General features: G+C 43.1%; 1 protein-coding gene across 13 annotated transcripts in view; it reads left to right on the forward strand.

Annotated features, from left to right (window-relative positions):
* NR2C2 (nuclear receptor subfamily 2 group C member 2) overlaps positions 1–26,177 on the forward strand; it is an 83,763-nt gene that overhangs the window by 1,113 nt on the left and 56,473 nt on the right. For 6 of the 13 annotated variants that reach the window (XM_070051049.1, XM_051852562.2, XM_051852564.2 and 3 more), the window contains exons 2-4: positions 11,304–11,341; positions 11,643–11,748; positions 15,675–15,758. The exons of 2 other annotated variants lie outside the window; for them this stretch is intronic. Coding sequence is in view for 6 of the 11 variants with exons in the window: in XM_051852567.2 (XP_051708527.1) it covers positions 15,699–15,758 (60 nt within the window). In the remaining 5 variants the exon portion in view is untranslated. Of the gene's footprint in view, positions 1–11,303; positions 11,342–11,642; positions 11,815–15,674; positions 15,759–20,459; positions 20,555–26,177 lie in introns of those variants that run through there. 5 more of the 13 variants (XM_070051046.1, XM_070051048.1, XM_051852560.2 and 2 more) reach the window with 5 other exon arrangements.

Below are 26,177 nucleotides of genomic sequence, written 5' to 3' on the forward strand. Positions count from 1 at the left end.
TTGCCAGGGCGGACCTCCCTTCGCAGTATTGTTTAAGGGACTCGACTCAGAAAATGGAGTCCAGGCCGCTTCTCGAGCCGCACCGTGATGTAAAAATGGTGTTCCTGTTAAAATGCGGTGTGGAGCCGCCAGGGGTGCGGAGCGTAAGGGCTTGAGAACGCGGTTCCCAGGTGATTGTCTGCTCGTTCGTTTATTACAGACGCATTCACCTAGTTTTAGGCGCTGGAGATGCCTCCAGACAGCAGCTGGACGACGGTCCTGCCCCCCTGGTGTTGGGGACTGAGGGCGTGAACCGTGATGAAGGGAAAGTGGGTGATGTGCTCCTGAGGCCCGGGGGCCGACTTGGCTGGGATGCTCAGGGGAGGACTCGTGTGGGAAGCAGTGGAGACCCCGGGGCAAGCGGTGGATGCGGGTTGTGGCCGGAGAGTGTTTGGAACTGTTCGCTGCCCTTGCTGTCATCCCACTCTGCCTCCTGGCTAATGTCTGTGAAATGTGACAAAGGTAATGCAGCCCAGATCTGCGATTTAATCATTAAAAAGAAGACGTTCCAGGAAAATACAGCCATCAAGTGAATGGCTGGTGTCAGAAAGCCACTATTTCCAGGTGGAAGTCCTTTGTATCCATCTTCAATTCTGAGCCCCACTGATAGCCCAGGCACTATGCGCTGCGCCCGGAATGTAAAGGTGACTGAGACACTGATCCTCAAACTTGTGTCAGTGTGACTCCACACCTAGGCGTTCTGCTCCTTTCCGTGCCCCCACCTTCCGTACTGATACAGATCTGTGCACATACATGCACACCTAAAATGTTTAAAGGGGAAGTTCAGTAATGGTGTAATTAACCTAACAGCTCCAACATTTGCTAGCAGTGTGATTTAGGGTAAGTTCTCTAACCTTCTTGAACCTTGTTATCCTTGTTTGTGCAGTAATAAAACCTTTCTTCTACAGTTGAGGATTAAATAAGTTAATGTAAATAAGTGCCTGGCACATAGTAAATACTCAGTAAGTAGTTGGAATTACTGTCATTATGAAGTACTAGTTGTCAGCTGCAGATTTTGAACTTGTTAAATGGAAGAAATTGTAGGCAGGGTGGTATGGGGGCAAAAACAGGGTTATGTCATTGGATTCTGCCTTTAACGCTTTTCAGTCATTCACTTGGCGTCCAGACCAAAAATTTATTTAGAAAACAAAGCAGTGGAACAGAAGAGCATTAACCAAGAGTAGGGTGCTTTTCATAACTTTTTTTTAAAGGCATTACGTTATTCAAGTCTTGCTGCAACCCCTGTGATGGTAAAGGCCCTCTTCCTGCTCCATATTCAGAAACCCTCCCAGCACTGGTCTTTATTTTGCTAGCCCTGTATCCCTAGCTCCCTGTGCGCTGGACACTCTGGCCCAACTAACCTCCATGTCAGTGTGGCTTACTCTCCACCACAGGCTCTTTCACACTGCGGTTCCCTGGCCCTAAAATATTGAAAACGCCAGCCACCTACCTGGGCCTGCAGATCTGGTCAGCATCCCTTCCCCTAAGGGAAGTGCCCCCTGATTCTCCCTGCCAGTCCACGTCAGGTTTCTTTAGGTTATATTTGTTTCTCTATAACCCTCTCTGACTTAGTAAGTACCTGCTCTGTTATGTGTTTGATGACTGTCTTGTCCTCACCACACTGTAAGTTGTAGGAGAGCAGGAATCGTTTTTGCTCACTTTTGTGTATCCAGCACTTAGTAGAATGCCTGACACTATTTGTTGAGTGGATGAATTGTTGGTAATTTATGATAACTAAGTTGCTGTCCAAAATGGGTACCTTTTTATGTGGACTCGTTGGGCTGTTATATAGCTCTCTGAGTAATAAAATGTCTGTTATGGTCCTTGGCAGGACCTCCACTGCAGGGAGATATTAAATGTGGTAAGATGATCCATTTGAATCCTTTTTTCACGAATTATATGGTGATCTTTTTTAAAGACAAGAAATAAGTATAATTAGTTGATTATAAGTTCCTTTATGTGAAAGTAACTTTACATGTGAAGAAATAAATAGCCCTAATATATCATTTACTTTTTAAAAGAGATTTATTTTCTTTTCATGTGAAAGGCAGAGATCTTCTACCTACTGGTTCACTCACCAAATGCCAATAACAGTCAGGGCTGGGCCAGGCCAAAATACCTCTACCCAGGTCTCCATCATGGGTAGCAGGGACCCTGAGCACTGCAGCCTCATCTGCTGGCTTCTCGGGGTGCAGCTGGGTCTGGAAGCAGGCACGCCCGTCTGAGATGCGGCGTCCCAGCTGTTAGAGCAGAGGCCTGCTCCATGTCACTGCCATTGACTGAAGAAACCAGGCCCAGAGTCCCTGTGATTATCACGAAATCAAACATTCTAGGTTTGGGAGCTGGCGTTTGGCCTAGCAGTTAAGACACCCACTTCCCGTGCTCCAGTGCCTGGGTTTGATTTCCAGATCTGTCTGCCAACTCCAGTTTTGTGCTTGGTGGTCAGTTGGGAGGCAGCAGGTTATGGTGTAAATAGCTGGGTCCCTGACACCACATGGGGGAGACCTGTATTAAGCTCCTTGCTGCTGGCTTCAATCCTAGCACAGTCCTGGCCTTCGCAGGCTTTTGGAAAGTGAACCAGCAGTTGGGAGGTCCTTCTCTGTCTCTCTCTGATGCTCTGCCTCTCGAGTAAATTACTTTTTTTCTTTTTTTTATATTTATATTTTATTTTATTTAATGAACATAAATTTCCAAAGTACAGCTTATGGATTACAATAGCTCCCCCCCCCATAACTTCCCTCCCACCCACAACACTCCCCTCTCCCACTCCCTCTCCCCTTCCATTCACATCAAGATTAATTTTCAATTATCTTTATATACAGAAGATCAATTTAGCATATATTAAGTAACTTTTTTCAACAGTTTGCACCCACACAGAAACACAAAGTGTAAAATACTATTTGAGTACTAGTTATAGCATTAATTAAACCCCTAAGAGTAATTGTGTATTAATTAAGAGTTCAACCAATAGTTTTAAGCAGAACATAAAAAATACTAAAATGATGAAGTATTAAGTTCTTTTTTTTTTCTGTTTCTTTTTGTTTGCTTGTTTGTTATATGTTTTTTTTTTATTTAATAAATGTGAATTTACAAAGTGCAGCTTTTGTGTTGTTGTAGCTCCCCCCCCCAACCTCCCTCCCTCCCATGGCCCTCCCCTCTCTCACTCCCTCTCCCATCCCGCCCTTCATCGAGTTGTTGTCATTGCAGATTAAAGAGCAGGGAAGAAATCCTTAGTGGGTTTGCAGAGAGTTGGAAATTGAAAGTCTCTGTAGCCTTTAATTTTAAATATTTATCATTGCAAAGACAAATTGAATCGTGCAATGAAATTACTGAAAAATCACCTTGTAATTGCTTTATCAACACCAGAAGTAGGTTTTATAAAGTACCTGTCAAGCTTCCACTGGAAAGTCTGGTAAATAGAACAGTCATGTTCACTGACCTAATACAGATTTTTAAGATGGGCATATATTTTAATAACAACAGCAGTCGGCCGGCGCCGCGGCTCACTAGGCTAATCCTCCGCCTAGCGGCGCCGGCACACCGGGTTCTAGTCCCGGTCGGGGCTCCGGATTCTGTCCCGGTTGCCCCTGTTCCAGGCCAGCCCTCTGCTGTGGCCAGGGAGTGCAGTGGAGGATGGCCCAGGTGCTTGGGCCCTGCACCCCATGGGAGACCAGGAAAAGCACCTGGCTCCTGGCTCCTGCCATCGGATCAGCGCGGTGCGCCGGCCGCAGCGCGCCGGCCGCGGCGGCCATTGGAGGGTGAACCAACGGCAAAAAGGAAGACCTTTCTCTCTGTCTCTCTCTCTCTCACTGTCCACTCTGCCTGTCAAAAAATAAAAAAAAAAAAAAAAAAAACAACAGCAGTCAATAGTTTTATCCATTTTTAGATAATTTTCTCTCCTTTTCAAGGGTTTTTGGTGTCAGTTTCTTGAACTCATTACTCAGGGTAATCAAAGAACTGATAGTTTAATGAAAAAGCTACTTACTGCTTCTGGTAGTTGTATGTGCAATGACCTTGAAGTTTTTTCACGATCATTCCATTGTAGAGAGAAGAAAAACACTGCGCGTAAGTTTCCTCACTTTGTGAGGACTTCTCTGAAGTGTTTGACTTTTGTCTCCAGGGAATCAAGTGCCAGTGCAAGAGGGTGGACAGAGTTGGGCTGAGAAGGCAGAACGACATGGCTCTCGCACCGCACCCTGAGTGGGTGCCCTGTGAGGCTTACACATTCCCCATTTGTACCTGGGAAGGAGGAAGCCACTTGCTGTTGGAAGAAGTGAGGACAAGGGAGGCGGGCCTGTGTTGGAGCAGCCTCCCCTTGAAGCGTTGGCGCTGTGCCGCTGGACGCTGAGTCCAGCTTGTCTCCAAATACTGAGAGCCCTGCTTTGGGATTGTTACCTTTGAGTTCTCTTACTTAGGTGCTGTGTGTGCCTTTCCTCCCCCGGAACAGATCCAGATACAGCCTTAATGAGCACCACCTAGACAGAGTCTGGGAAGGAGTGTAAGATCTCAGCGAGAGCGGGGTCCTGAGAGCGCATCTGGTCCAGGCTCACACTGGACACGGAACTGCCTGCCCGGTTTTAGCTGACCTCGGTATTGCTGATGAGGAGGAAATTAAAAAATGCTGACTTTTTTCTGTGTCTGATCATCATGCCTAACTTAATGGACACATCCATGCTCCTGTCACACTTTGTAAATGACAGGTTCTTCCTGATTTATTGTGGGTGTTTGCTTTCAACCTAATGTGTTTGGAGGCCGAGACTCTGTCATTCCTGCCATCCTGCTATTCCTTTCTTACTGTCTCTTGTCAGCTGCTGCTACCCAGGTAGCAGGTGTGCTCCCCTGAGTGCCAGAGAGGTTGAAGCAGCAGGAGCTTCGTACCAAAAGGCTGGGCCTGTCTGGGAACAACATGTGTGCAGTGATGAGGACACTGAACTGAGGGGATGAAAGCCCAGATCAGGGCTATGGAATAGGATGTTTGCAAAGGGCACAGTAAAAGCAGATTGTGAACCCTGGCATCTGGGAGTTTTGCAGTAGAGGGCTAGAGGTGAATTAAAAAGGCAAAAAGAGGAGGCTAGCTGAGACTCTTAACTGTCCTTTCTGATTCACTTCTGGACTCCAGGGAGCCTATGAAGATAACAGTCAGTGTTAGGAGATTAGAAAGTACTTCTCCACTGTGATAAGGGACCCAAAGCCCTTTAATAGAGGCCGAACTTTTTCTGCCATAATTGTTGACAACCCCAAAGATTCTCATTCCTGGAAAGGATGACATGTAGATAGGAAGGGATTTTGTTCCCTGATTCCAAGTGTAGAAGAAGGTATCCCTTTATCCTGTTCGGTTTTGTGGGAGGTGAGAGAGAAGGTATTGGGGCCAGCAGAACAGGGCAGCGGCTGCTGAAGATTGAGGGGCAAAAACGAGAGGCCCGTGGAGCTGGGCTCACACGGAGGGCGTCTTGGTTTGACAGGGAGCTACCTTGTTTACCTTTGTTGAGCATGTATTGATAAAGCGAATTCAGGGAAAAGAAGTGTCCCGCCTCACTGTCCACAGGTGCCCTCCAAAACTTCCGTAGCTGCCTCCTCCTGTGGCCAGCTGCTCTCCGAGCAAGTGCAGAGCTGAGGGTGGATGGCTCTTGAGTCACAGTCATTTCATGATGTTTTTCCCCTGGTGGTTTTTATGTACAGGGAATATGATAATTATTTGTGGCACATTTCAGCAGTGTCATTTGTACAGCCCTTCTCCCTCTTAGCAGAGGAAATAGCTTTGGAATTGAAGAAATCACCTTTTAATCGCTTTATCGAGGCTAAAAGCAAGTTACATGTCAGTGCTCAGCTGAAAAGGCTGCTCATCAAAATGCGTTTGACCTATCTAATACATGTTGTAAATTTTTTCCTGATAGTATTTCTTTTTGAAGAAGTCTAATTGTGAAAAATAAGGAAATTTTCAAGTAAAGAAAGACTGTAGTGCATCAAAATCCTTGTATAAAAATCTTGATACAAGCGGTGGTCACAAGAGCTCCAAACCAGAAAAAGCCTCATTGTGCGGCAGCAGTAAAGTGGATAACCAGAGGCACGGCGCTGCTCTGCACTGTCCACAGCAGCTACAGTGGAGTGACTCCTCACGGTTATCACAGACGCTGAGGAAAGTCGCACAAAAACGTGGACTACACACTTCCAAAAGAAGCAGAACAGCCCTGGTGCTAGAAGTCCGGAGAGGAAAGGGAAGTTAGTGACTGCGGGGAGGGTGCAGAGGGGCCTTTGTGAGCGCTGGTAATGTTCTGCTTTCTGCTGTGGCATTTACATGTGTATCTAGTGAGAAATCAAATTATGATGTATGCACTTTTTTTTAAAGATGTATTTATTTATTTGAAAGTCAAAGTTACACAGAGAGGGGAGAGGCAGAGAGAGAGAGGTCTTCCATCCGATGGTTCACTCCCCATTTGGCATCAATGGCCGGAACTGCACCAATCTGAAGCCAGGAGCTTCCTCCGAGTCTCCCACATGGGTGCAGGGGCCCAAGCACTTGGGCCATCCTCCACTGTTTTCCCAGGCCATAGCAGAGAGCTGGATCAGAAGTGGAGCAGCCAGGTCTTGAACCGGTGCCCATATGGGATGCCGGCACTGCAGGCCAGAGCATTAACCCACTGCGCCACAGTGCTGGCCCCAAAGTATGCACTTTTATATTTGCATGTTGCAGCTCAGTAATACTTTTTACTTTTAAAAAAGATGGTAACATCATCTTCATGGTTTTAATCAACATGATTAGTATAGGAAAAATTTTGAGGGAAAAGTGTGCTCAAGTTTCAAAAGAATTGTTATGGTCTGTTAAGAGTACTACCTGGGTGGAGCTGGGTCAGATGTTTCTGTTAATATTGAAATACAGTGTTTGTGCAACATATTTAGTAATTAGTGATTGTGTAAATCAGTTAAGTGATCTAGCTTATGCACCAGCATTGTGGTGACAGCGGGTTAAACCACCACTTACAACATCCTGTTTGAGTTCTGGCTGCTCTGCTTGTGATCCAGCTCTCTACTGTTGTACCTGGGAAGGTAGTGTAAGATGGCCCAAGTATTTGGGCCCTTGCCATCTATATCGGAAACCCAGATGGAGTTCCTGGCTCCTGGCTTCAGCTTGGCCCTTCCCAGGCCATTGGGACCATTGGGGGAGTGAACCAGTGGATGGAAGGTCTCTTGGTCTCTCTCTTCCTCTTTTCCTCTCTCTCTTTATCTGCCTTTCCAATAAATAAAATAAATCTTCCAAAAAGAAAAGAAAATTCAAAAAATAAATGATTTAGCTTACTAATATAAGTTTGTGTGCTTAATTAACTGGTTTCCTGCCCCCCCCCCTTTAAATTTTTCATTTATTTCCTCTTTCTGGGGAATTACTTTGTTGGGCCATGTGTTCCAGAGGAACCGTTGTGATTTTAGAGTCAAAGAGGTTATGAACTGGAACCGCAGTCCCATCATTTGGTGGCTGGATGACTGGAGTTGGTTAAAATCTATTTTTTTCCCCAGGGCCAGTGTTACGGCATAGCAGGTAAAGCCGCCACTTGTGACACCGACATCCTATGTGGCTGCTCCACTTCCGATCCAGCTCCCTGCTAATGGCCTGGGAAAGCAGTGGAAGATGGCTCAAGTGTCTGAGCCCATGCCACCCACCTGGGAGACCCAGAAAAAGCTCTTAGCTTTAGCCTGGCCCAATGGTGGCTGTTGGAACCATCTGGGGAGTGAACCAGTAAATGGAAGATCTCTGTCTCTCCCTCTCTCTCTCTAACTCTGACTTCAAATAAATAAATCTTTTCTCCACCTACCTTGGTAGAGCTAATCCTATCTATTCAGGAGGTATGCTGGTGATCAGATCATGCATAGTTTGATACAGAGCACTTCATAGGTACCTAGGAAATCTATCCTGCTTTCCTTCTGTCCATCTTCCTGTAGCTCATACTAGTACAATTGAAGAGAGTCCACATCAGCCTTGAATTTGGACCCTTTGTAAGGTGAAGAAAACTCCACCGTGTGCAGTGAATTTTAGAACTGTCCTGGTTGTGTAGGAACTCCTCGCAGGCTAAAATCACATCTCCTGTTCACTCCTTGTTCCACCTGCCTACCCACAGCACTGCTGTCCGTTTCTTTCAGCCCAGATTTTTAACATGGAAAGAACCATTTTCCTATGGAGAGGCACAATGGGCAGGGAATTGCCTGACCTAGGAGCTAAATAACCTTTGAGTTTAAGTAGTGATAAGTTGTGGATAGGATATATATGTAACCTTGACCTTAGAGGCACCCCCATGAATAACTTCTCTGTTGATGGGCATAAACCTGCCTCTTAGTATCCATTTGAGAAAAAAAAAATTTTTTTTTTCAAGAGCACGGTCTGGTCAGAGCTAGATTGATTGAACACTGTAAGGAAGCAGCAGGTTGGCAGATCAGGTAGGGGCTGACAAATGCTTCTACTTATTTTAATTTGAAAGAATGAGAGAGAATGGTATTATTCATCAATCTCCTATTCACCCATTCACTCCCCAGATGCCTCCAGTAGCCAGGACTGGGCCAGGCCAAAGGCAGAAGTCAGGAACTTCGTCCAGGTTTCCTACGTGGGTGGCAGGAGCCCAGGCACTCGGGCCATCATCTGCTACCTTTCCAGGCACATTAACAGGAAGCCAGACTGGAAGTGGAGAAGCCAAGACTCGAACTGACACTGCAGTGTGGGATGTGGGCACCTCAAGTGGCAGCTTAACCCCCTATACCACAATGCCTATGCCCCAACTATCTTTCTTGAGCTGTGTATTTTTCATTTTTTATTCTCTTTCATGCTAACTAGATTATATTTTTAAAAAATTTTCCTGGGCCAGCGCCATGGCTCACTTTGTTAATCCTCTGCCTGCAGCGCCAGCATCCCATATTGACGCCAGGTTCTGTCCCAGTTGCTCCTCTTCCAATCCAGCTCTCTGCTGTGGCCCGGGAGTGCAGTGGAGGATGGCTCAAGTGCTTGGGCCCTTGTACCCGCATGGGAGACCAGGAGAAAGCACCTGGCTCCTGGCTTCGGATTGACGTAGCTCCGGCCGCAGCGGCCATTTTTGGGGGTCAACCAATGGAAGGAAGACCTTTCTCTCTGTCTCTTTCTCACTGTCTAACTCTGTCACATAAATAAATAAAAAAAAATTTTCCTGTAAGCATAAAAAGTTCTGAAAGACAAAGTATAATGAAACTTAAACTGAACACTGTACTTACTGAGCAGTTCTGTACCCGTAGTATTTTGCAGATACTTAGTAGGTATTGATTTTTAATATTTTTGGGATTTTTATCCTAATTCAACTCTTTAATTTTGCCCAGCTGCACAATTTAACAGGATTACACATGCTGTATGTACATTTATATAATACATATATATTTTATTTTAATGGGGATCCTGTGTCCAAGTGAGAGACCTTTTCCTAATGGTAATACATGTTTTATTTTCTTGAGAAAGTGGAAGTTACATTGTCAGCTTCTGCCTTTGGTAGCTGTCATGCATGCATGTCATGCATGATCATATGCCCTGGGCACAGCACAACTGTATTTCAGACCCAGTCTTCCCAGCAACCTTGTATGGTCACTACTAGAGAGATCAGCTTAGTGTCCGAACCGCAGAACCAGACACCTTTGTTTGTAAAAAAAAAAAAAAAAAAAATCAAGATGGAAGATACTTTGAATGTTACATAATTATAGCCATGTAAAACATAAATATGAATGATTTGAATCAGTTGATTGTAGAGGGAAACGCAGACTCATCTGATCCTGTCAAGGAAGACAGGATTTCCTTGTTCCAGGACTTGTTTGTTGTTATTTGAGATACCACCTCCTGCCACTGCCTGCGGAGAGCAGGGCTGGACTGTCCTAGCCACTGCCAAGACTGAGGGGTTTCCACAGAGCCCAGCTTTCACTGCAGTGGGGTCTGTAACCTGTTTGACTAAAGAAACTCTGTTTAGAAGGTTTAGTCAGCTGTCACGCTCTTTGCAGGCCTAGAAGAGTTGATTCAAAGCCACTGTTGCGGTTTTTGTGCTTCTTTGCTAAAGGGATGATATGATGTACTTAAATTTGAAAAACTTTACACTGTAGAACCTGCTACAAAAGGCCAAGAAATCATGATTTACTTCTGTCCTTTTTTTGTCCGTATTTCATGTTGTAATATATTGTTCCCTGTGTGCTGTCCAGGGAGAAGTCACTAGTTGAAGTTGAGTTTAAGAATCTGCCTTCACCGCTAACCACTTCATAACTGGCTTCCCATGTACAGTCTTCATTGCCCCACTGCTGCACAGCGACATTTTTTTAAGATCCGTCTGTGATTGTGTCTTCCTCTGCCAAGTTCCTAATAGTTATGCATTGTCTGCAGTGCTGGTCTTTCTCCTCCGCTGACCTCTACAACAGTTCTCTCCAGGTCGTCTGCACTTCCTTGAGTGTGCCCTTTCTTTGTCCTACCTGTGAGTTTCACAGATGGTCCTCTCTGCTTAGAACTCTCCATCCACGCTTCTTTGCTTGCTGAATTTCCACTCTTCCTTCAAGATACTTAAGCCTTGTTTAATTTTCTCCTGCCCTGTAAAATCTTCACTGAACTTCCCCAGGCAGAATGGCATGCTTCCTCTAGAGGGTGCTCATGGTAGCCTTTGCATTGCATAGACACTGACTGGTTTCCTTTGAAAGTTTATCAAGGACAAAGCACTCTCTTTTCTCTTCCCTCCCTGTTTACTGTGGGTGGTGGTGGTGGTGGTGGTGATTAGTTCTCAGCAGTTCATTGCCAACTTCATGGCAGTTGCTTGGTGAAGTTGGTAGAGGTGGTCAGGCTTGATTAGTTTAAGATGGCCAGGAGCCAGTGTTCCACAGCACTTCTTTGACTGAAGATACTGGATCTTAACAGCTGTAGGTTCTTTTCTTTAAACAAATTGTGTGTATGGACAATCTTTGAAGGTTAGAGAGTTGAATTAGTCAAGTACCAGACTTTAAAACTCAGGTTTCTGTGCCAGAGGCTTAATAATAGTCCCTGGTATAGAGTAACCACTTTCTAAGAGCTTTGTTTGTGTAGTTTGTACTATTAAAAAATGGAATTTTTTGTCCAGATTTTAATTTTAGATTACATTATTCTAGTGACTATGGTTATCAGACTACATGTAGACCCAACCCATTGTTGCTTGGAGCTTCTCATTGTAGGGGACAGCCCCTAATTGATAACCACTGCCCCATACCCTTTCCAAAGACCTCTGCCCTTTCTCACTGTGTGATGTTTCTGTCTCTAGGAGCACCTATGGCTGTGTTAGCAGTAAGCGAAGTTCAGGTGAGAGCCTTGTTCTCTGACATTATCTTACCCTTTGTAGTTAAATATTCCCTCGCCCCCTTCCTGAAGTCTCTTGAGAATTTTGTTCTCACATTGTGATATCCGGGAAGCAGCAGCTTCTGTATGTGAAGATAGGGTATGGCATGTGACTCAACCTGTTGTCAGAAGTGATGAAATGAAGATACTTCTTGGAAACTACCTCTCACTGGTCTGCTCTGATTGGATGTAAATCTTTATTGAAAGCACTTGCTTAACATAGTTCACTCTTATTCTCATTCTTTGTCTCTGCTTGTTTTTCCAGAAGGTGTACACTTCTCCTTGATCATTTTTAAGCAGCTTCCAAAGCTGCTGTTGATGATGCCTGAAGCTGCTTTGGAGGCAGAAAACCAACAGTGAGATCCAGAACTGTAAGAATTCAAGTGTGTAAAGAAAGGCGCTTGAGATGGTCCAGGAAGTTGTTGTGGGAGAACCAGGTGGGGGGCATTTGTCCTGCCCAAGAGCAAGTCAGAGCTAAAGCTTAGTGATAACAAAATGGTGGTGACAGAAAGAGAACCTAGACTTACTATCCACATGTGTAGGGAAACTGAAGACGTGCCGTGTCGGTGGGGAAACGGATAGATCATTCACTGAATAGTGCTGGAAAATGGGTTGTTCATAGGAAAACAGTAGTTGGATCCTTACTCCTTATCAAACTCAAGAATCAGTTGCAGATAGATCAGTGACTTAAGTGTGAGGATTTACACAGCTAAACATTTACAGGAAAATATGTAGAATTATTAAAATTAAAACCTTAGCATAGGTAACTCTGTTGGGGTACAGTGGGGTTAAGCTACTGCCTGCAATGCCAGCATCCTGTGTTGGAGCACTGGGTGGGGTCCTGGCTACTCTGATTCTTATCCAGCTCTCTGCTGATGCACCTGAGAAAGCAGTGCTGGGGCTCCGACCCAAGTGGGAATTCCTGACTACTGGCTTCAGATTGGCCCAGCCACAGCCATCAGGGGAGTGAACCAGCAGTTGAACCATCTCCTGTATTTCTGTCTTTTCCTCTGTCAGTCGCCTTTCAAATAAATACATCGCTTAAAAAAAAAAAAAAAAAAAAAACTTATGGTAGGATAGGATTTTCATAAATAAAACAAAAATATAACTGTAAAATAAACTATTAATAAGTCAACATTATTAAATTTAAGGATTTCTGTTCCTCAGAAGACTGTAAAGAAAGTTAATAGAGGAACCACAAAGTGAGAGAAGTTATTTATAACTTATATAATCAAAGAATTCCTATTGGGGCTGGCTCTGTGGTGCGGTGGGTGGAACTGCTGCCTACAGCTCTGGCATCCTGTACAGGTGCTGACTTGGGACCCACCTGCTCCAGTTCCAATCAGCTCCCTGATACTGCACCTGGGGAAAGCAGCAAACGATGGCTCAAGTAATTGGGCCCCTAGACCCACGTTAGAGACCCAGGTGGAGTTCCTGGCTTCTGGCTTTGGCCTGGCCCAGTCCCCACCATTGCAGCCATTTGGGGAGTAGTGAACCAGCAGAGGGAAGATCAATCTCTCTCTGTCTTCTCTCTAACTCTGCCTTTCAAATAAAATAAAATAAATCTTTTAAAAAAAAAAAAAAGGAATTAGGATACACTTGCTGTGACCTAATACCTAACCTCACCATTACCAGTTGTTACAATTTCTTGGGACTTCATCCCCTATCTGAAGCTGAAAATTTAGTGCTAAATTGAATCATTACAGAAAATTTTTTGAGTTATTAAGCCTCCATAAACAAGTGACCATCTATAAAATCCATGTCAACTCAAAATTTGTAGGATCAAGCCAGCTCTTTTAAGGAAACCCAATAGAAAGGTTAGCCTTTCCAATACTTTATTATTTCTAAAATATTCAATAATATTAACATTATTTCTTTTTTCTGATTTATTTATTTGAAAGGCAGTGATAGGAAGAGATCTTCCATCTGCTGGTTCACTCCCCAAATGGCTGCAACAGCTGAGGGTGTGCCAGGCCAAAGCCAGGAGCAAGGAACTCCATCCAGGTTTCTGTGTAGGTACCAGGGGCTCGAGCATGTAGGCTATCTTCCACTGCCTTCCTAGGCTTATTAACTTGGAGCTAGCTAGATTGGAAGCAGAGCAGCCAGGACTGGAACCAGCGCTCCAATATGGAATGCATTGTTGGCAGCCGCTTGACCTGTGGCACCACAAAGCCAGCCCCTCCTGACAACGTTCCTTGTCTAAGACTGCCGTTAATAACAGCAGCACAGGGGCCGGCGCCGTGGCTCACTTGGTTTGTCCTCCGCCTGCGCGCCGGCATCCCATATGGGCACCGAGATCTAGTCCTGGTTGCTCCCTTAGCGGCCATTTTGGGGGATGAACCAACGGAAGGAAGACCTTTCTCTCTCTCTCACTGTCTAACTCTGCCTGTCCGAAAAAAAAAAAAAGCACAAATGCTGGTAATGCCATAAAGTGATTAAATTATTAGTTGGAACTACATGTTCAGATTTTAGTCCTTAGTAATATAATACCTATTGGCTATATATCTGATTTCTAGAGAATTTTTCTTCAGTTTTGAGGAAGAATGTTAAAACATGAGACTTTTCACATGCAGTAATAGTGTTTTTAACAAGTGAGTTGACTTTTCTGGCACATTTGAAGTTTCGCTTTTTCCCCCTCCATCTTACTAGTTTGAACTAATCTGTAGCAAAGACAGATTCCAAAATGTTTCTGTTTTCTCCTTTTGAAATGAAAGTTAAAAGTTCTATTTATTGAAGGAATATATAACCAAAAACATTACTCCACAGTTTCAAGCCTAACCATATGTGAAAATGAATCCCTTGTTTGGGTGGCCCAGTGCCATGTGATGGTTGCTGTAGCACCTATTTTGTTTTTAATTTTTAAACATTCATTTTATTTATTTGAAAGGCAGAGTTACAGAGAGAGAGAAGGGGGAGAGACAGAGGTCTTCCATCTGGTTCACTCCCCAAATGGCTGCAGTGGCTGGGGCTGGGGCTAGGGCTGGGCCAAGCCAAAGCCAGGAGGATCTTCCAAGTACTTGGCCCATCTTCTGCTTTCCCAGGCATATTAGCAGAGAGATGGATTGGAAATGCAGTAGCCAGGATTTGACCAGTGCCCATATGGAACAATGCCAGCCCCAGTGGCACCTGTTCTTACAAAGTTTTGACTCCTTGAAGGCAAGAGCCAGGTTTTTTATACTTGTCGGTTACCAGGGAGTTAGAAAGCTCCACAGACATCAGTGCTGGGTAATACTTCAGTTTGGAACTTTGCAGAGTGTGTTTTGTAAATTCTATAAAATTGCATTGCGTGGTAGTGTAGTTTGTGATTAAGGAAGGGCAAACAAATTAACTGTGCCAATGTTTGAGTATATTGCATACTGTGTAGTCCTTTGTAATTTTTATATGTTAATCCTGGAAATAGATGATTCTAGAGCTTTGTTCTCTTAACTGTGGGACCTCTGTAGTCCATAATAATTTGTACATAAGTTAAAGCTATAGGAGACCTGGTTTATCCTCAGTTCTTTGTGGTGGAGTTAGCAGAAAGCATTTAGGAAATACTCACCCGGGCTGTCGTGTGCCCACAGCAGTGCTTGTCCTCCAGTGTCCTGCCCTCGGTGACTGCCGCACTCTGCGGTCCTGAGATAGTCTTCCTCAGTTCTCACAAACGATGGCATCAGATGGGACTTTCTTTTTTATTAGTAGAGGCTGAATTACCTGGTTTTCTAATTTTTTGGAGGACTTTAAAAATTGAAATACATTTATGGGTACCATGTTATAATGCGGCCTCCTTGTTCCTTTCTTTGTTAATGATGGTGTTTGCCTTTCAACCCTCCAGTGGGTGTGTTAGCACCTGGGTAGGGTTTTACTTCTCACATTGCCACTAGTAACAGAAGTATAGTTGATGATAGCAATCTAGCGCTCTATGCAGAGTTGATCTCACGCCTTTCTCAGATAACCACCTTCTTCAACACACTGTGACAGGGAACTTTACAAAAAGGTGTATGGGATTCCCACCTCCCTGAGAAGTAAGCCACACTGTTGGAACTCAGGTGACCTGATAGTTACCTTTCCAAATTCATCTTTGTCTGTGTTTACCAGAAGAAGTCATATTTCGAAATTTAAATATTGTAATTAATTAATTGTATACCTGTGATTGAGGAAACTTGTGCAGCAGGTCCAGCTATGCCTGGCCTGCTGGCTCTGTCTTCTGTTGAAGGTGAAATCTGCACAAAACAGTAGGATAAGTTTTAATTACTGATAGTTTCCAGTAGCCTGGTTTCCCCCCACCTGATGGAAGTTGCTGCATCTTTCCAAACAGGTTCTCTAATGATCTTGCTTCACCATGGCTACAAATATGGAGGGGCTGGTTCATCACAGAGTGGGGACCCAGCAGGTGGCTGAGGTGAGTGACAGGGGCTGCCGGCACCTATGCTGGCACCCTTGCTTTTGAAAGGAAAGAAAAAAACCCAGTGTGCACTGTTGTTTCAGTACAGTCCCAAGGAAGTGGGCATGTGATCCAAATCTAAAGCAGATGTCAACATGGAAGAAAAATAAAAGTAGCAACATTTATTCCTAACATTTCTTAATTGGTTTAACTGCATAAAATGTAGTGACTTGAAAGTTTACCTTGAACCAAAACAGATGGAATCTGGTTCTTGTTGTGAGTTTAGCTTAACTCTAAGCTTCTTAGTTTCTCACATACTTGATACTTTGTTAATACTGTGGACTGATAGAAGGCCTGACTGCTGTCACAGTCCTTGACCATCTGCGAGGTATTGCTGAGAAATGCAGAGGTGAATGAGCTGTGGGTCCTTCCTTTAGAGGTCGGAAGGCCTGGTTGGGAGTAATCATGAAACAGGTTGGGAAGCGTAACTCAGTAAAGGAGGTGATCCTGCAGGTGCCCCTTAAGTGATGAGTAAGCGTTTGTCAGACTCGCCGGTAAGTAACTGTACTGTAGATTCTGGGGAGAATCCTAAAGGTTTCTAAAGGGACTGAGGAATTCAACATCTTGGTATGTGCAGGAAACTAAGTTGTAAAGGAGGTAGTCAGGTGCAGATCTTTAAAAGCGTAGTTAATCTGTTATCACTAGTAATGCACCTTGAGTATTCACTCCATGCCATTGCCTTTGCAGGGACTCTCATCCTCACAGTAAGTCTCTGAGGTCTGTTATGTCATTATTCCCATTTTATCAATAAGGAAGCTAAGGCTGACAGACATAAGTAATTGATCAGGGGCATACTTTAGCAGAATTGAGATACCCACCCAGGTGTGTTCACTTCTTCAGAGCTCCTTTAGTGAGCCATGACTCATACTGCAACCAGGAACCATTTGAAATGCAGGAACCATTTGAAGGTTTCTGAATTGCATTTTTGGATCATATTTCTACCTCGAAGCTACAAATTTGACAAAAAAAAAATGGACAAAGAAAGGATTCTTTTTTTTTTTTTTGAGCAAAAGCTACACGCAAATTGGGTTAAGCCAGTAAAAGTAGTGGGCAGTTTTTTTATTCAGATTTTAGGTCAGCCATTAACTTAAAAGCAACAGTGTACCTGTTTACACTCCCCCGTCCCCCCCCCAACAGTGAATAATGATTGATATTAACTGAAGATGAAAGAAAATTGTTTCACAGACTTTTTAATGTTACATGAAAGGCCAGAAATATGAAAAAATTAGAGTTAAAATACCTATGTATGTTTTGCTGCTAGTTTGTGATAGGAATAATTACCTTGAAAATCATTCTTTGCTTTTCCTATATTTATGGTTATTTTGCATTTAGTAGGGTTTCTAGTTGAGGCTGATTTGGAGATGAGTATATAAATGGCTGCCCTGGAAAGCCATTATTAATTCTTGAGGGACTAAAGAGGTAATGTGAGCCCTATGTATACATTCAAAAAATGTACCAGCTGGAATTTTCTTGGAAATACCTTACTTACTTCCTTTTTTTTTTTTTTTTTTTAAAGATTTGTTTATTTATTTGAAAGTCAGAGTTACACAGAGAAATGAGAGGCAGAGAAAGAGAGAGGTCTTCCATCTGATAGTTCACTCCCCAACTGGCCACAATGGCTGGAGCTATGCCTATCCGAAGCCAGGAGCCAGGAGTTTCTTCCAGGTCTCCCACATGGGTGCAGGGGCCCAAGCACTTGGGCCATCTTCTGCTTTCCCAGGCCATAGCAGAGAGCTGGATTGGAAGTGGAGCAGCCAGGTCTTGAACCAGTGCCCATATGGGATGCCAGCACTTCAGACCAGGGCATTAACCCACTGCACCACAGTGCCAGCCCCCCCTTACTTCCTTTAAGTAGTGGAATTCTGTGTTAACTTAGTGGCAAAAAGTGCATTTTAGGGGGACTCAAAATTATAGAAGGTATTCCAATTTAGAATGCAAAGGTATCTCCCAATTTAAAATATCTCCCAGATTTCCTGCTATTAAAAGGGATGAGTGTGAATGTTGTTCTTTGAATCCTTAATCTTAACTTTAAACTGTAAATAATAACCATAAAAAATAGTAAGTTGGCTAAAGGAGTAAGAGAGCCTACAGTTCATACGGGGTTAAGCGTGAGATGGACCACACTAAGGAGTAAATAGAAAGGGACTCTAGAAGGAGACTGTGGGCCGTGAGATCAGGTATTGGGATTAAATGTGTGCCCTGTCATTTGCTGTCTGGGTGATCTCCTGTGCCTTGCTTCTTTCATCTCAAAAATGAGACTAATAATAGTATCTACCATAGGATTATGAGAGTCAATGAGATAATGGACGATTTTCTCTAGAGTCCCCAGATCAACCTTATTCTCTATAGACAGGTGTAAGTCCTGAATACCAACTAAGCTACAAAAGTTGGATGGTGCAGTTTAACATATTGATGTCCTATAAGGTGCTCAGATATTTTCAGCTCTTTATGGTAAAGAGTGTAGACCGTGGCACCAGTTGCCTGGATTTAAATCCTGGCCCTGCTCCTTCTGTAAAGAACAGTAGTAATTTCTTCAATTTGTGATTCTAGTGTTTTGAATCTTTCCTTTTTTTCCCCCTTGGTCAGTCAAGCTTAAGTTTGATGGTTTGTTCATCTTTTAGAGAACTAGCTTCATCAGTTGACTTCATCAATTTCTCTATTGTTTTTCTGTTTTCTGTTTCATTAATTTTCTCTCAGAGCTACAATGAGATACCATTTCACATCCCACCAAATGACTGAAATTAAAAAAAACAGAAAAAAAGAATTAGGTTGTGGAGAAATTGGAAAACTTTTACATTGTTGATGGGGATATAACCCAAATGTCCATCAACTGTGAAATGACTGTGAAAGTTGTTTTAAAACAGAACAATATGGTAGTGTTTTTTAAAAGGAATATTAGACAGATGAGAATTGGTAACCCTAGCAGTGCTGACTTGAATCCTACCTAAGTATGGCTACATATGAAAGAATGTATTTTCCTAAAGGGGCGTAAGTACTTTTTGAGCATTTGAGATTTCCCACTATAATAAGAAATTCAGAGTAAACACATTACACACATAAATATACACATACTGCATGTTTCCTCATTACCAAAGAAAAAACCCGTTTTTGACTTCATGAAATGTATTGAGCCAGGAGAACTCTGGGGGTTAACTTGCAGGAGCCTTTTGCATGTCTGATCACAAGCAGTAGAAGTGAGGTGGCTTTCTAGGCCTTGGTCGTGCTTCTCCCTGATTGCTGGGGCTAAGGGGCCATCGTGCCCCCCAGAGAGCCGTGGCTGAGGAGACTCTAGAACCAATCCCTCTCTGTCACCCGGGCTTTTATCTTCATTGTAGAAAACTTAAACCAAAGCTTCCATTTAAGGAAATGTTTAGAAACGTAGAGCTCTACTGATTCTTAAACAAAGATTCAGTGTTTACCAGGCCACAGCTCCAAAGGAGGAAAAGCAGAGACGTTGCTCAGGTTATCTGTCTCCAGTGCCCTGTAATGCCCGATTCATTGTGATTAAATTTGTTTAATTCTGCTCTCTTGACAAATCGGACATTTAAGTTCTCATTTTCTTGTCAAAGCATTTGGCCAATGGTTAGTCTTAAAACGGAAACCTGCGGGCTCCTGAACTTTCTCACCCTTTCCATATCTTCAAGGGTGTGTGTGTGTCTGTCTCTCTCTGTCTACAATTTCTTCTGGTATTTGACTTTCTGATTCCAAAAATTCGCTTACTATGCTGTTTTCTTTATCTTTAGACATTATCTTTATGTTTTGTAGTGCATTTTGTTTGTAGCAGTTAGCATGCTTGTCAAGTTTAATAAAAAGGAGTAACGAAGAGAGTACACCTGACGGCCCAGGAGAGCATCTCGGTAAAGAACTGAGAGCCCAGTGTGCTTGCAGACTAGAGTTTCTCTGGATGTGGGAATGGGTTCTCTGCTTCCTCCCAGGCACACTTTCTGGGGTATTGTTGGGTGCAGGGCTTTCTGGCTATGGAATTTGTAAAATTCTTCCCAGAACTCCGTAGTAGCCACCTTGGTGAAGGGCAGATGACATTCCCTTAAGCTGCTCCCAGAGAGGGCTGGGACCCACACAACCAGGTTATTAAATAATGGCAAGATATTTTATATGTAAATGCTGGTTTGTTACTACATTTCTCCCTTCATTCTGTTTTTTTAAAAGGATTTATGTATTTGAAAGTCACAGCTAGAGAGAGAAAGATCTTCCATCTATTGGTTTACTCCCCAGATGGCCTTAAAGGCCAGCACTGGGTCAGGCCGCAACCAGGGGCCAGGAGCTTCACCCAAGTCTCTGACGTGGGTGGAAGGGGTCAAAACACTGGGGCCATCTTCTGCTGCTTTTCCCAGGCTACTGGCAGGGAAATGGATTACAAATGGAGCAGCCAGGACGTGAACAGGTGCCAATATAGGATGGGGACATCACAGCCAGTAGCTTTACCCTCTACACCACAATGCCTGCACCTTCTTCCCTCAGTCAGCCACACAAAAGACCCATCCAACAAGGTATGGAATACAGACAGGACTTTTGCTGTGTAAATACAGGCCTGCTCCCAAGACTTTCTTCCTTTGCTCAGAAATTTCCATTTTTTTTCTTTGGCCTCTTATACACACTGGTTCATATCTACCTAACTACCTTAATTTTTCCCCCCTCAAGAGAAGTCACTAATAATCTTATGGAGATAACATGCATGAAGATCCATCTTCTGTATTTTCTTCATAGCTGACACAGGAGCAAAGAGCTGCTTAAGGGTGGGTATTCTTTTCTTGCCGTTGGTCGTCTGGTGTTCAGAGGTATTCTAAGATAAGATTGTCTTGTGCAGTCCAGGGGACTGGTCACATTATCCAACACGATAGGCTGGAAGCGTTGCCTTAAACCATCTGGAGCTCGAAGGCTTTTATTTGCTGCTCTCATTCTAGTCCCTCTGTGATGGCCGCATGTTACCAGAGATGAGCTGCTCGGGATTCTTTGCTTTGTGCAGGACTCAGACCTGCAACAGAATAGCAGGAAGCATGCTAGCCAAGTTAATGAAAAGAGGTAGTAAAGAGAGTACACCTGGCAGACCAGGTGGCCATCTCAGTAAAGAACTGAGAGTCTTTAATGCGGTTTTTCCCCTGAACTGTGGGAAAATACATGACACAGAAATTCCCACTTTAACCGTTTTCACATGTGCAGTTCAGTAGCATTGACTGCATTCACAGTGTTTTGTGACCATCGTCATCATACATCTCATGCTCATCTTTCCAAACAGAAGCTCTGTACCCATTAAACATTAACTGCCATTGCCCCCCATTTTCTCTGTACCTCATATAAATAGAATCATAATATTTGTCATTTTATGACTGGTTTATTTCATTTAGCATAATATCCTAAAGTTTCATTCCTGTTGTAGCATGTGCCAGAATTTCTTCACTCTTTATGGCTGAGTAGTAATCATTGTAAGTATGTACCGTATTTTGTGTATTTGTTCCTTTGTTAATATTTGGATTGCTTCCACCAATTGACTGCTCTGATTAATGCTGTTGTGACCATGGGTATACAGATATCTATGTGAAACCATATTTTGGGGGCCGGCTTTGTGGCACAGTGAATTAAGTTGCTGCCTGAGACAGTGGCAACCATAGAAGTGCTGATTCGAGTCCTGTTGCTGTACTTCCTGTCTGGCTCCCTACTGATGCACCTGTGACAGCAGCGGAAGATGGTCCAATTACTTGAGCCCCTGTCATTCATGGGGGAGACCCTACTGGAATTCCATCCCGGGCCATTGCTGCCATTTGGGGAGTGAACCAGTGGAATCTCTGTCTCTTTCTGTTAACTTTGCCTTTCAAGTAAATAAGTCTGGAAAGAGGGGAGAGAGGGAAGAAGGAAGAGAAAGAAGGAAGAACCATACTTTCAGCATTTCAGAAGTGGAATTGTTGAAGCTTGGGGTAATTCTATATAGAAACCACCATAGTATTTTCTGTAATAGATGCACCAGTTTACATTTCTACCAGCAGTGTGCTTGTGCACAATTTCTCCAGATCCTCAACAGCTGTTATTTTCTGTTCTGTTTCCTTTCACGGTTTTTTGATAATAGCCATCCTAATGAATGTGAAGTGGTATTTCATCTTAGTATTGATTGTATTTCTCTAATGATTAGTGTGAGTTGAGCAGCTTTTCACATGCTGGTTTGCCATTTCTATATATTAGTTGGGAAATGTGTGTTTAAGTCCTTTGTCCATTTTTTAATTGGTTAATTGGGTTGTTAGATTGTGTTTTAATTGTTTTTGGGTTTTTTTGGTCCCTGAGTTGTAGGAGCTGTTTATAGATTCAGGATATTAATACTGTACCATGTATATGATTTGCATGTTTTTTTCCATTCTGTGTGTTGCCTTTTCATTCTCTTGATAGTGTCTTTTGATATACAAACAGATTTAAAAAAAAAAAAAAACCTGTTCTTTATTATTTATTTAATTTATTTGAAAGGCAGGCAGAGATTGCCCATCTGCAAATGCCTAGAATAGCCAGTTGTGGCCCAGGTCAAAGCCAAGAGCCAAGAACTCATTCCTGATCTCACATGAGTGGCAAGGACGCAACTACTTCAGCCATCGCCTGCGGCCTCCCAGAGTGCACAGTAGCAGGAAACTGCAGTGGAGGGTGGACCAGGACTGGAACCCAGGCACTCTGAAATGGGATTCAGGCGTTTCAAATGACAGATTAACTGCCTGCCAAATGATGGTCACAGAAAAAGTTTTTAATTTTAATGAAATCTAACTTGTTTTGTTGCCTATGTTTTTGGTGGTTTGTCCCAGTAATTATGGCTATATCCAGTGCCAAGAAACCTTTCTCCTATGCTGTTAGTTTTAGTTCTTAAGTTTAGCTCTCTGTGATCCATTTGTATAAGGGATGGGGCCAATTTCATTCTTTTTGTATGTGTGTGTATTAGTCCACTTTTTATTTTATTAACTGAGATAGCCAAGAGGAGCTTCTTGGGGAGGAAAAGGTTTATTTCAGTTTAAAGTTTGGAGGTTACAGGGCAGGATCAGGCAGGCCCACGGCTTGGTATCTGGTGGAGCCTGGCCATGGTGTGTCTAGAACAGGGGTGGAGAATTTTTTTCTGCCCTAGGCCAGTTGGATATTTGTGATATCATTTGCATGTATACAAAATTATCAGCTTAAAAATTAGCCTGCTATAGATTTATTGAATTTTGAGTGCTGCCTGAAAGAACCTTGGATCAGGGCCAGACCAAATGATTTCCAAATGATTTTATGTGACCCATGGGCTGGACCTTCCCCACCCCTGGTCTAGAGGAATGATTACATGATGACCTGGGACAGCTAGGCAGTATTTGAACTCAAATAATCAAAGCTGTCCTGAGAAGCGTCCTCTGAGGGTATGCCCCCAAGGACCCAAAGACCTCCCCCAGAGCATCCTCTCAGTCAAGTCTCTACCCTCAGTCCATTGACCACTAACATCAGGACTTCAGAGGTTAAATGTCCTGTGCAAGTTTTGGAGAGACAGGTCCTGCCCAGCGCGTAACGATGGAAATCCAGCTTCCCCAGCATCATTGGTGGAAGTAACTATCCTTTCCCTGTTAAATGGTCTGGCTGTCACTGTTGACAATCATTTGACATATATGTAAGGATTTATTTCTTTATTTTTTTCTCTTATATTGGTAAAAACCATACAACGTAAAATTTCCTATCTTAACCATTTTTAAGGCTATAGTTGAGGGGCTCATGTTTTTGCACAGCAGGTTAGGCTTCCACTTGCAGTGCTGGAATGCCCTGTCGGTGCCAGTCCAAGTCCCAGCTGCTCCACCTCTGATTTAGCTCTCCCATAATGTGCCTGTGAAAGCAATGGAAGATGGCCCAAGTACTGAGGCTGCTGTTCTCCCATGTGGGAGATGTGGATAGTATTCTTGACTGCTGGCTTTGGCCTGGCTGAGCTCAGGCTGATGAGGCTGTTTGGGGAAGTAAACCATGGTTAGATCTCTTTTTCTGCCTCTGTCTCTGTCATGCTGCCTTTCAGTTAACTAAATAATTCTTCAAAAGAAAATAGATAAATTTTTCCTGCAGTATATGAGCAAGTATTAAAAGATAAAATTTTCCACTTTTAAAAAAAGTTTATAATTCATTACATTAAGTGTGTTTACATCGTTGTGCAATGTAGCTTCACAACTTTTGATTACAAAACTAAAACTGTACTTACTAAATAGCAACGCCTCACTTCCCTCTCCTCATACTATGCTACTTTTTATGAGTTTGCCTGCTTTTGATACGTTTATAAGTAGAGTCACACAGAACCTAACTTTTTATGACTGTCGTATTTTACTTAGCATAATGTCCTCAAGATTTGGGCTCTGTACTCTACTTAGTTGGTCTGTATATAGTTCTGCTTGGATGCCAGTACCACAGTGTTCTGATTGCTGTTGTTTTGTAATGAGGTGGTTTTTGTTTTTTATTAAAGACTTATTTACTTACTTAACAGAGTGGGACAGACAGAAAGAAAGAGATCTTCCATCTGCTATTTCATTCCCCAAATGGCCACAACAGCCAGGTGTGGGCCAGGCCAAAGCCAGGAGCCAGGAACTCCGTCCTGGTCTCCGCGGTGGATGAGGGTCCCCTGCACGTTGGCAGGAAGGTGGGTAGGAAGGCGGGCAGCAGGACAGAAATCTGCACTCTAGGTTACTCTTCTTTTCCATGATTGGCTTTCAGGATTTTTGGCTGTTTGAGTCTCTCGAGATTCCATATGTAGTTTAGGGTGAATTGTTCTATTTCTGCAAAAAACATCATTAGGATTTTGAATCTGAAAATGGCTTTGGGTAGTATTGACATCTTGACAGTATTAACTCTTCTGATTTAATAAAAACATTGTTTTTCCATTTATTTATGTCTTTCAGTGATGCAGTACCATTTTCACTGTACAAGTCTTCAGTTAGGTTTATTAGTGCTTTATTTTTTGTGTAATGGTATTATAAATAGAATTGTTGTCTGAATTTCTGTTTCAGATTGTGCATTGTTAATGTAATGTACCTGATTTTCTATGTAGATTTTGTATCCTGCAACTTTGCCAAATTTGCTTATTCTAGCAGTTTTTATTAACAAGTAGAACTTCCTGCATGTATGAGAACTTAAAATTTGTGGGGAAATGGAATTAAAAGATAAAAATATTAAGTTTATTTCTCAGCACACTTCTTTAAAAAAATATTTATTTGAAAGACAGAGTTAGAGAGAGAGAGAGGGAAAATAAGGGAGAGAGAGAAAGAGAGAAAGATCTTCCATCCCCTGGTTCACTACCCAGATGGTTGCAAACAGCCAGAGCTGAGCTGATCAGGACCCGGGAGCTTTTCTGGGTCTTCCGTGTGAGTACAGGGGCCCAAGAGTTGCTGCATCCTTATGAAGATGACATAGTTTGTAAATAAGGTGCCTTATTTCAACACTCCTATTTATTTATTATTTAGAAAATAAAGAACAAATCAGAAAAGTGGGTGAAATATTTGCAGCAGGTGATGGCTCCCATGTTTGGGGCTCTTCCAACTCATGTAGGAAACCCAGATACGAGTGTGAAAGTGCAATAAAGAGAAGAGATTAAAAGTAACACAAATTATTATTTAAGCACATTTAGGGACAATTTTTCTTTGAAGGTAACATTTACATGAAGACCTGAATAAAGTAAGCAAATAATTCATTTGAATTATCTGAGGCTGGGGGTTACAGAGATGGGGAACTTTTCACACTGGAAGAAGGGTGCGAGGGGCATAGTTGGCTCAGGAAAGGGACAGTGAAGAGGCCTGTGTGACGGGACTCGAGGGGAAGGGAGAAAGAACAGGAGTCGGAGTGGGAGGTGGGGGTCCACTCATCATGGCTTTGATAGGCACGGCAGGAATTTGTGTTTTATTCTGTCATGTAGGGGAGCCTTTTGAGCGAGAGAATGACCTGTCTTTGACGGTTGATTCAGGAGCCTGCTAGTAGTGCAGACTGCCACGCTCAGCTCCTGCCCCTAACGCACTGCACTCCTCCTTGGCAGCTGGTGGATTTGGGGGCACCCCCTGCTCTTAAACCGTTGACACTCGAGTCCCTGCTGTGGGGTTTCTTAGGTGGTTGTTTGCACACCACGTGCTGCCTGGCCTCTTGGTTCTGCAGCTGATTCACCAAGTTGTGCGCCTGAGGTACTGAATTGATAAAATTCCTGCTCTTCGGATTTGGAAGGGAACCATTTCTGTTAGATTATGTAGACCTTTCTGGACAGCCTTATTGTTATACATCAGAAATAACAGAGTTTATGGAAAAATAGGTTTGGGATAGACCAGAGAACTAAAATAACAGTAATACTATTTTTCAAATATTAGTACAGTTAAAAAGACATATTACACAATAGGATGACTATAGATA

Source organism: Oryctolagus cuniculus, chromosome 10, assembly GCF_964237555.1.
Source record: "Oryctolagus cuniculus chromosome 10, mOryCun1.1, whole genome shotgun sequence".
Taxonomy (NCBI): Eukaryota; Metazoa; Chordata; class Mammalia; order Lagomorpha; family Leporidae; genus Oryctolagus; species Oryctolagus cuniculus.